This window comes from Schistocerca piceifrons, chromosome 6 (assembly GCF_021461385.2).
Source record: "Schistocerca piceifrons isolate TAMUIC-IGC-003096 chromosome 6, iqSchPice1.1, whole genome shotgun sequence".
NCBI lineage: Eukaryota > Metazoa > Arthropoda > Insecta > Orthoptera > Acrididae > Schistocerca > Schistocerca piceifrons.
In genome coordinates, this window is record NC_060143.1 from 239,732,522 (window position 1) to 239,745,492 (window position 12,971).

General features: G+C 43.2%; 1 protein-coding gene across 1 annotated transcript in view; it reads right to left on the reverse strand.

Moving 5' to 3' along the window:
- The window catches only part of LOC124803250, a 665,131-nt gene that overhangs the window by 36,190 nt on the left and 615,970 nt on the right, over positions 1-12,971 (reverse strand). Inside the window, exon 4 of the mRNA XM_047264433.1 lies at positions 9,790-9,923. Coding sequence (XP_047120389.1) covers positions 9,790-9,923 — 134 coding nt within the window. The remainder of the gene's footprint in view (positions 1-9,789; positions 9,924-12,971) is intronic.

The window sequence follows — 12,971 nt, forward strand, 5'->3', positions numbered from 1 at the left end:
TCGTTGTTGACTATGATACAGTCCAACAATCTTGGGTCCATTCGAGAAATTCGTTGGGAAATTTGCCATTCTCTCAAATGTTAGTGTATTTCGTAACTATGAGCACAGACATCATGTTCAATATTGAAATGGCTGAAGTTTTTGCACTAATCGTATGAATTAAAGTTTTTGATGTTCAATAGATTTGTAAAATAAACATATTTAATGGATATACAGAGTGTTACAAAAAGGTACGGCCAAACTTTCAGGAAACATTCCTCACACACAAAGAAAGAAAATATGTTATGTGGACATGTGTCCGGAAACGCTTACTTTCCATGTTAGAGCTCATTTTATTACTTCTCTTCAAATCACATTAATCATGGAATGGAAACACACAGCAACAGAACGTACCAGCGTGACTTCAAACACTTTGTTACAGGAAATGTTCAAAATGTCCTCCGTTAGCGAGGATACATGCATCCACTCTCCGTCGCATGGAATCCCCGATGCGCTGATGCAGCCCTGGAGAATGGCGTATTGTATCACAGCCGTCCACAATGCGAGCACGAACAGTCTCTACATTTGGTACTGGGGTTGCGTAGACAAGAGCTTTCAAATGCCCCCATAAATGAAAGTCAAGAGGAATGAGGTCAGGAGAGCGTAGAGGCCATGGAATTGGTCCGCCTCTACCACTCCATCGGTCACCGAATCTGTTGATGAAAAGCGTACGAACACTTCGACTGAAATGTGCAGGAGCTCCATCGTGCATGAACCACATGTTGTGTCTTACTTCTAAAGGCACAATTTCTAGCAACATAGGTAGAGTATCCCCTATAAAATTATGATAACGTTCTCCATTGAGCGTAGGTGGAAGAACTAAAATGAGCTCTAACATGGAAATTAAGCGTTTCCGGACACATCTCCACATAACATCTTTTCTTTATTTGTGTGTGAGGCATGTTTCCTGAAAGTTTCGCCGTACCTTTTTGTAACACCCTGTATAATTTAAAAAGTATATATGTCAAGACTTTTGGGTATACAATCTTATATTTACGAGTTAGAACGGACTTTCGTTGAAATTTTTAAACGATCAAAACTATTCATACTTCGCAAATGATATTTTTATGAACTCTTAAGAACTGCTTGATGATTTAAACGTAAAGGAAGATACAAAGAAAAGATGTATGGCACGTAAATTCTATATGACGTTCAGCAGGTGGACGAAGAATATTGTCAAGATATGAATAAGTAACTGCAAGACCTAGATAAGGATGCTGCAAAGCTGTCCTATGAATTAGAATCAGTCAAGCTCCGTGTGCATGAAACACTTATTTACGCCTTTTTAACGAAATATGTTGTGTACAGTCAGAGCTTTCTGGAGGCGAAAGTTACAAATGAAACCGAAAACCTAGCACAGCTTTCGAAAAAAAGTCGTATTTATTTCAGAATACCACAAACGTAAGCGATAAATTTATGTATTGAGCGAAAAAATAAGGGAAATGAATATCTCTTTGTCAAATTTTTACTAATTGCTTGCAGGCTATCCTGAAGCCTGTTAAATCAAGAAGGCACTGAAACTGAGGATGATGCAGGATCCTCATTATCAGGTTTTTAGTGTATACGTATCTGTTGTATTTATTCACGCTTGTTTTATGACAAGTGTCGGCTGGAACATTACACAAGCCTTTATTTTAAACAATCTTTATCATATTATTGTAGGCGATTATTCAGCCAATAATGAACTTTGTAAGAATAAGAGATATTATATCAGGGCTATCGAAATGAAAGAATTTATCTGTCCATTGGTAAATATCGAGAACCCACGAACATATTTCAGGCTTTCTTGCAGAACAATGGGTGTATATATTTTCCTATTATTGCTTTTATGACAAAATGCTGTTGCATTGTCTTTGAACGTCTGTTTAGATTGATAATTTTCTTTTCCCAGTTTGGGGAAAATGAGAAATAGTCGACCGATACCTACCCTGTTATAAGCTCTGTTAATTTAAACAAAAATACTGGCATGTATGTTTTTAGAGATGGTCTGAAAACTACAGTAAATGGCGCTGAAACACAGGGCAGAAACATCGCCCAGCAGAAAACATAAAAACCGAAACGCTGGGAGAAGCTTAATTATCGGGCTTCGCCCTATTCGCTTACTCTTTTTTTCCGCTTTTCCTTGAGTTTCAGAGAGACCTGGTTCTCTGATAACAACACGCAAAATATCCTCGTCCTATGCGCGCTTATCCAAGTTTCCAGCGAGCCGTCGGCTTAAACAGCGTCCTCTTTCCCCGAAATTGCCAGCGAGTAAAACTCGTTACCACCTAGTAGCGACAGAAATGTAATACAGTACTACAAAAAGAGATATCAAAATATGCATCTAAATACGGCCGTATAACAGCTCTTGGGTGCACATTGTTACAGCAAACAGAAACTTGGGTAATACATGAACAAACCCTAATATGCATTTACTACCGCCGAAATTATAGTTATTACTTCAGTCGTACGTCGTAATAAACAGCCTGACAAGAAACTTAAACCATCATTAAGGGAACGAGAAAATGAAATAAGGCTTATAGGCTGAGAGGGTATATGGTATTATCCCAGTCATCTAAAAATCAAGTGAAGTATACGAAGAAGTGGCAGTATGTGCCCTACCTATAGTATGACGGTATGCCCCCTGCGTCCTGCATGCATGCACTGACTCTGTTTGGAGGGATGTCATACAGCTTTTGTATTCTCTCCTGACGCTAGTTGACCCACGAATATTGAAACAAGTCTTTGATATCCTGGTACTGAGATGGCACTGACAGCAGGGCTGGTCCATCACATACTCTGTCGAGGACATATCTGGGCATCCCACGATACTTTCGCACGGGAAGATAACACAACAGGCCCCAGGATCTACCGTCCGAGTTCTATCGATCAACACCAACCGTGAACCGAGTAGCAGCTGTAGCCCGACGTTACACCCAATGGCCCCTCATACCATGACGTGAGAGTTAACACCGCTGTTCTTCTTCAAGATATTGAGAGAATGGCTTCTCTCCCCGTGTCGCGCCATACTAATCGTTGATGGTCATCCGTGGCTGTTCTGATCCGCCATTCATCGCTTAACACACTGCGAATACATAAATTCTGGCACTATGCATGTCAGTGCTGAAATACACATTTACTGTTATTCAAGAACAACACCATGATATAGGGATTCTCCCGTTTGTTTATATGTTACAGACATGGGTGAACATTTTACAGGAAATCATATCTTTCATAGTGATGCTGAGATTAAAAACTTGATTCCAAAACCAGTATCGAAATATGCCAGTCTCAGTTCGCAATACTGGTAACGTAGGAAGCGACTTTGTTTCATGGGGCAATGTGGGTAGGAATAAGAAAAAATTCTACCGCTCTGTCCATGTGTGCAGCTCGGGCGCCATTACGTTCCAGGAACGTTATTAGGCAAGTCGTACACAAGCGACAGAAAGATTTCTTCCAAATATATTTAATCTATACAGTAATCACCCAGAAGGAATAACAATCCACCATCCAATATTAAGCCTGTTTAAAATAAGGTCTGCTGTTAAAATACAAGATACAAACATGTCCGCTACTATTTGTATAGTATCCACCAGTCTGGTCGACAGAACAATTAGCGACATCCGTTATAGTTTCGAGCAACTGCTAACACAAAAGAAATCTTGGGGCTATACGAATCAGTCTTCGTGGGTCTTTCTGAATCGCAACATAGTATGCATTATTACTTCTTTACTAAAATATGTATGTAGCTTAATCACTCAACCTCGATTAGAGAATTTATTTCTAGCAAAATTTTCGACGTCGCCTGGAGACGTGAAATTAATGTAGGAGAAGCTGTGGAGGCACCTGAATGCACGAAAATTTTTCCCTTCAATGCAAACAAAGTACCATCACACAAATTCCTCCCTTCGTCGCGTTCCTGAACCATGGACCCGCTCTGTTACCACAGAAACAGAAAAAAATCCAGGCCCTGCAACTGCTTCTAGTCCTCCAAGAAATTCGGAAAGTCAGAACTAAGCAACATTGTCACAATTTTCTTCTGTTTTGTCAGTCCTACCGAAAACTACCCGTACCACACGTTGGATATTCAAGATAAACCTTCCAGTCCATCAGCAACTGAAGCTGAGTCGCAGGGATGAGACATACCTTGTGGTTTCTGCAGCATCAAATAACACGGCCCTAGACCTATGAAGAACGTGGAATAGATCAATGTTGATAAGCGCAAGGTGTTTTTTCACAAAATATGTAAGGGGGCTGCTAGTCGCAACCAATTCCGCTGAGGGAAATACATGTAATAACTACTAGCACACACTGTGTAGAATTTATAACTGTTTACTTTTTCACTATTTTCGTTCAGATAGTCCCACAAATGTTAAACTTTTCTGTTGCTTCAATGTTTTAAATTTTGCTGTTTGTAATGAAAAAGAATACATCTTGAACCAATGTGCCTTTATCATGAAAATCTTACAACTATAATTTTTTCATTTATTGTGGTAAAGTCTTATGGGACCTAACCACTTAGGTCATCGGTCCCTAAGCTTAAGCGCTACTTAATCTAACTTAACTAACTTACGCTATGGACAACACACACACCCATGCCCGATGGAGGGCTCGAACCTCTGACAAGGGGAGCTGCACGGACTGTGACAAGGAGCCTCAGACCGCTCGACTACACCGCGCGGCTCTATTCAGTCTTACAATTTAAAATGTGTAATAAAATATTTACTATCCCTTTGCGACCCAAAGTGATTCATTTAGCATACCTTACCCTAAACGAGGAACATAAGATACAACACTCCCATTGACAAGTTTTAAATAAGTAAAGTGCAATATGAATGCCGTCAAAAATAACAATAGAAACACGAAACCAGTAATTCCATACACAGTTATTAATATGAATAATTTATTTATTGCAATCACTGTACGCTACGCACTGCCCTTTTAAGCATGTATTACACTGTGTGACAAAAAACGTGAAGCATTATCCTCGCGGGATTAGCCGAGCGGTCTCAGGAGCTGCAGTCATGGACTGTGTGGCTGGTCCCGGTGGAGGTTCGAGTCCTCGCTCGGGCATGAGGGTGTGTGTTTTTCCTTAGGATAATTTAGGTGAAGTAGTGTGTAAGCTTAGGGACTGATGACCTTAGCGGTTAAGTCCCATAAGATTTCACACACATTTGAAATTTTTTTTGTGAAGGATTACGAAGGCATGGTTGGATGACAATGTAAGTAACAACATACACGTACACACCATCGCTGGCTGCATAAATGATTAGAGTTGTAATTCTCGGGTCAAGCGGAACAGCCACCAGAGTGCATTAGTGTCATTGGTATTCAGTGTTGTTTCCACTTCCAGTTGCGAATATAAGGGATGCGAAAATCATCGGAGGTTGAGTGATCACTGTGGAGGGCAAAGAGAAGCCACCTATTCGTGTGAGACAGCTTTATAGACACCCGACAATTTGAAAGAGGCCTGATTAAGAGTCAATTTGGCTAGCTTATTGAGTCGTGCAATATCCACAAATATGGGGCATTCGGATGTGACAGTGGACTGTATGGGAACATGAGAGCAGGCGGACATCCTCGTCACCAACACTCCAACCGATTATCACCAAATGGGAGGCTCGCCATATTCTGCACCAATCACATCGTGCCCATTCACGCCTGCACGTACCATTCGAGAATGTCAGTGGACTCTTTGCAACATTTTCTGTTACCTTGCACCATTATTCGGTGATTAGTAGCAGCTGGAGTAGGGAATTACCATCCTATGCGTAGGCTGCCATTACCACCAAAACACAAACGGTTGCGTTTGAAGTCCTGCTGGCCGGCCGGAGTAACCGAGCGGTTCTATACGCTTCAGTCTGGAGCCGCGCGACCGCTACGGTCGCAGGTTCGAATCCTGCCTCGAGCATGGATGTGTGTGATGTCCTTAGGTTAGTTAGGTTTAAGTAGTTCTAAGTTCTAGGGGACTGATGACCTTAGCAGTTAAGTCCCATAGTGCTCAGAGCCATTTGAACCATTTGAAGTGGTACTATGACCGAGGTGCTTAGGTTCGGTTAAAACGTCGCATTGTGTTCAACGATGAAACGTGTTTTAGCATCGTCGGAAAGTAAGACGCCGACTTGGTGAGTGGTCCGGTTCAGTGTTTTGGAGAGGGACAGCGGTGGTAATCCCGGAGTCATGGTGAGGGGAGCCATCAGATTTGACTTCGCATCGCGACTGATAGTGACTGCTAGAACTTTTACGGTGGTGACATTTATCAACAAGACAATGCTCGACCACTCATGGCACGTGTCTACATCTACATCTACATCTACATCTACATCCATACTCCGCCAGCCACCTGACGGTGTGTGGCGGAGGGATGTGTCTCTACGAACTTCGTGCGTGTTGCTGCTGTACCCCCATGGCCATCAAGATTCCTAGATGTGTCCCGGATAGAACACATGGGGGACCCGCTCGGATGTCAGAACAGTCCCAGCGCCAGAGTCCAGATGTGGGCCAGGAGAGGATACAAAAGCTTGTGAAACCTTTCTCAACCGAATCAGTGCATACATCCAGGCCAGACTGATAAGTGGTTTCGTTCCAGTAAGATCTTTGTAAATTTTATTGGATTTTATTATCACTGAAATAACATCACGTACCCTTGAAAATCTACCCCTTGTTTGTTAACCTGATTAATTTTCATGTAAGAAGTATCTTCCTTTTATATAAGCGGACCCAGTACTCCATGGTTCCCATTTCTACCGATATGTATCTAATTCTTTCAATTAGGCCCGATAAATTGAGATATGGGTAATCAAACCCGCTAGAAAAGATAGTATTCTAATTTAAAAATGAAGTAACGGATAATGTAACATCGGTGAATGGCCATGGAACAATACGTCCACATTAGGGACGGTAAAACTTCCTTTTTCTGATACTATGAATTCAGTTAGTCGCATGAAGTGCATAATGTATACAATGGACATGCCTGGATTTAAAATTCATAGAACATAGTCATTATCTCAGTGGTATGGATGTGGGATACTAAATAACGCTAAGAGAGAATTTCAGTTATCATTCTTATTTATTTAGATAATATTTAAGAAAACTATTACTCTCTGTGACAAAACATTTAAGAAAATTATTAATCTCTGTGACAAGACATATAAAGAAATTATTACTCTCTGTGACAAAACATTTAAGGAAACTATTACTCCTTGTGAAAAAACATACATGAAATCTATTATATTTAAGAAAACTACCACTCTCAGTGACAAAACCTACATGAAGCACTCACTATATCTTGCATCTCGTTATACCGAAAACACAGACAACACCTCGTCGCCAGTTACATCTACTAATGATTAAAATGGGTAAAAATTAATGTTACTGAATGGTGGTGTCTTAACACCCTTTACTTGTTGTCACACCTATTTAGCGCGCCGAGTAGGGAAGGATATTACCTTTCACTCTCTCAAACATTACTTGTGTTACTACAAATGCAGTACCATGCGCATAAGTTCATGTTGAAACCGCGTATTATGTAACCGCAATGCAACGTGAGCAAACCAGCCCAGGCTTCTTGACTCCACATTATTCATGCTATAATTAACGAAAGGCAAATCCAATGACTACCCTTATGAATGCTGGCAACTCGTAGCTAAGTTCTACAACAAAGAAACGAGTAAAATAAGCCGTCGAATCATGAAAAATTTATATTGCTTATTTCCAGAACGAAACTATGCAACAAATGAAATATTAATGAACCTATCCGCTATTGGCTTAAGAACAAGAACCGTTGGTTCATGCCCTCAGTCACCACGCACCCAAGTCCGCTAGTTGAAACACATTAATCTGAAAAATTTCTACAAATAAAATATCGCTGAACGTTTCCCGGTATTAATTCACACCCGAAAATGTTTCATAATCAATGTTACCCCTAAAAACCTACAATATGAATAACTTTTCTCACCATTCATGACGAGCGCCACACCCCTGCGTCTGTCTCGTTCAATCGGCGGCCCCAGAGTGTCCTAACATGGTGCGTTCCAGGACCAACCGCCAACCGTTCAAAAAAAGAAAAAAACTGGTGGTGGGGGTAGGACCTCAGTGAGAACCAACCTCACAAACTCTGCCCTGCTCATCCACACTATCTTTGGAATCACGAACTCTCTGCCGAATCTACTCACGTTGTTATGTTGGTGCTTGAATACCCTACTGCTACCACCTTTGACTAACTCAGATCATTATACATCCCATGCATAGTTAAGTTTATCCATCCACATTCATCATGGGATCGAAGGATGAGAGAGGAGGTGTGACACCAACAGAAGAAAAAATATACACGGTAGCATTCTTGAATCCAGAGGTTAATCAGCTAGACGAAATATTGAAAGGACGCTCTCGGGGTAAAATGAATTATCAAACATGTCGAAATTAATCAGTCAGCTATATGAAGCGTATACCTGTGACGTTTCACCCTCTCAAACTGAGAAGTTTCATTTTTCTGTCAGGCAATGTTGGTGAATGTGAATAACGAAACACGACAATGAAGTCGACGAACAGGGCAACATTTTTCAGCCAGCCAACTTTGATGCCCTTTGGCAGCCGCGAAACGGTAGGGAAGGCGGAGAGGCGCTGTATGTCGCTCTCCGCCGCAACCCTCCTGGGTGCCTTCCGCGACTGCCAAATGCACCTGACGCTCTACTTGATGTTGTTGTTGTCTTCAGTCCGGAGACTGACTTCATGCATCTCTCCATGCTACTCTATCCTGTCCAAGCTGCTTCATCTCCCAGTACCTACTGCAACCTACATCCTTCTGAATCTGCGTAGTTTATTCATCTCTTCGTCTCTCTATACGATTTTTACCCTCCACGCTGCCCTCCAATACTAAATTGGAGATCTCTTGATGCCTCAGAACATGTCCTACCAACCGATCCCTTCTCCTAGTGAAGTTGTGCCACAAACTCCTCTTCTCCCCAGTTGTATTCAGTACCTCCCCATTAGTCATGTGATCTACCCATTTGATGTTCAGCATTCTTCTGTAGCACCACATTTCGAAAGCTTCTATTCTCTTCTTGTCCAAACTATTTATCGTCCGTGTTTCACTTCCATACATGGCTACACTCCATACAAATACTTTCAGAACTGACTTCTGACCCATAAACCTGAGCTCGATGTTAACAAATTCCTCTTCTTAAGAAAGGTTTTCTTTGCCATTGCCAGTCTACATTTTACATCCTCTCTACTTCCACCATCAACAGTTATTTTGCTCCCAAAATAGCAAAACTCATTTACTACTTTAAGCACCTCATTTCGTAATCTAATTCCCTCAGCATCACCTGATGTAATTCCACTACATTCCATTATCCTCGTTTTGCTTATGTTGATGTTCATCGTATATCCTCCTTTCAAGACACTGTCCAATTCGTTCAACTGCTCTTCCAAGTCCTTTGCTGTCTCTGAAAGAATTGCAATGCCATCGGCGAACCTCAAAGTTTTTATTTCTTCTCCATGGATTTTAATACCTACTCCGAATTTTTCTTTTGTTTCCTTTACTGCTTGCTCAATATACAGATTGAATAACATCGGGGAGAGGCTACAACCCTGTCTCACTCCCTTCCAAACCGCTGTTTCGCTTTCATGTCATTCGACTCTTATAACTGCCATCTGGTTTCTGTACAAATTGTAAATAGCCTTTCGCTCCCTGTATTTTACCCCTGACACCTCCACTTTCCCCAACTCACTGTGAAAATCGCATGCGAGATGAGTGTGAGGACGACTCACCTGCTCCCCGTTGATGAACCAGGCGAGCTGCGCCGCCGGCTTGGACCTGCCCGAGGTGCAGTTGACCCTGACGGTGTCGCCCACCTGGTAGCGGGGTCGGCCGCCCGTGATCCGAGGACCTTCGTCCGGCAGGGCTGAAACACAGGAGGCAACGCTGTCTTGTAGTTTCCGCACATGATGGAACATAAGCTCACCGTGTGCCAGATATTGGTGGCTCCCTTAAAAAAACGTTACACTGATGAGCCGAAACAGTAACGACCACTGCCCATCGCGAAACGTAATGCTTTCTGGTGGTGTTTCGGGTACATGACGCAGTAAGGAAGAATGTAAGTTGAGGAGAGACGAATGGGTAGTCACTATGGGGAAGAAACTGGCCGAAAATACGGTAACCACATTTATGGATGGTTTTGACAAAGTGGACATTGAAACTTCCTGGCAGATTAAAACTGTGTGCCGGACCGAGACTCGAACTCGGGTCCCGAGTTCGAGTCTCGGTCCTGCACACAGTTTTAATGTGCCAGAAAGTTTCGTATCAGCGCACACTCCGCTGCAGAGTGAAAATCTCATTCTGGAAACATCCCCCAGGCTGTGGCTAAGCCATGTCTCCGCAATATCCTTTCTTTCAGGAGTGCTAGTTCTGCAAGTTTCGCAGGAGAGCTTCTGTAAAGTTTGGAAGGTAGGAGACGAGGTACTGGCAGAAGTGAAGCTGTGAGGACGGGACGTGAGTCGTGCTTGGATAGCTCAATTGGTAGAGCACTTTCCCGCGAAAGGTAAAGCTCCCGAGTTCGAGTCTCAGTCCGGCACACACTTTTGATCTACCAGGAAGTTTCATATCAGCGCACACTCCGCTGCAGAGTGAAAATCTCATTCTGGAAACATCCCCAAGGCTGTGGGTAAGCCATGTCTCCGCAATGTCCTTTCTTTCAGGAGTGCTAGATATGCAAGGTTCGCAGGAGAGCTTCTGTAAAGTTTGGAAGGTAGGAGACGAGGTACTGGCAGAAGTAAAGCTGTGAGAACGGGACGTGAATCGTGCTTGGGTTGCTCAGAGCAGTTGCCCGCGAAAGGCAAGGTCCCGAGTTCGAGTCTTGGTCCGACACACAGTTTTAATCTGCCAGGAAGTTTCATAACAGTACACACTCCGCTGCAGGGTGAAAATCTCATTCTGAAAGTGGACATTGTTATGGTCCTGCAGCTGGAAACGAGAATCTCTGAAACGGCGAAGCTGATCGTCTGTTTGCGTACTGCTGTCGTGAACACCTAATGAAAGCAGTTGATGGATGGTGAAATAACGAGTAAGCCGTATGGTATTGGACTACCAAGTCTCATCACAAAACGTGGAGATCGGAGGATAGCTCGCTGTGTAATCCACGATAGGCAGCGATCTGTGGTAGATCTGACGACAGTGTACAATTCTGGTGCAGACACAAGTGTCTCGGAGCACACCGTCCAAAGGCCATTTTGAAGATGGAGGTCCATATCGCATGACCTCCTGCTTGATCCTGTGGTGACTCAACTACATCTTCAGTTACGATTGCAGTGGTCACAGCATTACTGATTTTTCACCGTGGGTCAAGAGAAACGATTCTCCTATCGAATTAATCACATGTCCTCTTACACCACGTCAATGGCTGGTTTCTTACATGCTGTCATCCAGGCGAATGTGGCACGAAACATGCACTGCGCCATAGATGCATGTCACTGGGTGCAGGATATTGCTATGAGGTACACTCAATTGGGCTTCCATGGAATCTGTGGTGAGAATCGAAGGTATCGGACATCAATGAACATTATTATTGCGGACCACCTGCGTCACTACATGCTTGAAGTCTCTCCCTAGGGCGATGACATCTTCCAACAGCATAACTGTCCTTGTTGAAAGGTCAGAATCGTTTCACAGTGGATTGAGGGGCATTGCAGCGAACTCAGATATACGTCTTTGCTAGGCAAGTGCCTGATCTGTCCCCACTGGAACACACATCGTGCGCCAGCTGCGTGCCTTTCAAACACCATCCCGTAACTTGACGGAATTGTTTGGGCTGTGCCTTGACATCTGGTGCCACATACGTCTAGAATCCTTCCCAGGACTTGTAGAATTCATGCCAAGCAAAATATCCGTCGTACTGTGTTTAGAAAGAGAAATATCAAGCTATTAAACAGGTGGTCATAATATTTTGGCTCTTCGGCGCATATACGCCATAGAAATGGTGCCACATAGTCAGCTGACCCTCCAGGTTGTATATGCCGGAATACATGCCCATGACCATAAGATGAATGAACTCGCTCCTCTCCTCAGAGGGGCCAATATGGACTGACCGACCGCCGTGTTGTCCTCAGGCAACAGCGTCATTTGGACGTGATATGGTGGAATATTGGGTTATCACTTCCTTATCAAAGTCTTTTTCCGTTCTGTAGACCTTAGAGCATCGCCTTCTCATTCAGGTGGATCCTCAAACTGCGTCACGAGGCTGAGTGCACCCCATTACATTCCTTCCAATGAGGAACAATCCCTGGTAGTATAGAAAAACGAACCCGGGGCCTTCACACGGCAGTCAGTCTTTGACTACTCATCTACGAACACAGACATAACATGAAGATAACCAGTTTTTCGGCATCTCAAAGCGGACTGTCCTACACGTTTCTAAGGACTGACTTACCACACGCACCTATGCAACACAGTAGTCGTAAAAGGATACCAACTGCCGTGGAGCAGAGACGTGTCCCTCTCCCGTCATTAACAATCAGTGTCAAACCTGCCCGTTAGGGACTGCTGCTGTCAGTGAACACAGGTCCACGTGAATCAGTTTTCGGGAGAACATTGTCAAGCGAACTGCATGGAAGTGATACTTGGCGTCAGGTACCTTGAAAGAGAGCACTGTTCGAAGTGGAATATAAGACTGCACGACTTCTGTGGGCCAAAATACACAGAAACTAAAGAGAAGCTGACTGGAGGCGTATACTGGTCTGACTTGTTGGGTTTCCCTGTCCTTTCAAATTATGCACGGCGTTTAACCCATAGTGTGTTGAGAGCGTAGTTCAGGCTGGAGGTGGGTCGAGTGACTTTCACATCACGACTTTGGGGCACTCATGCAAATTATCCTAAACATGAACCATTTAGAAATGACCATCCTGGTTATGACGGAGACCAAGCGACATCCTTTCTACTACAACATCATGAAGAGTAT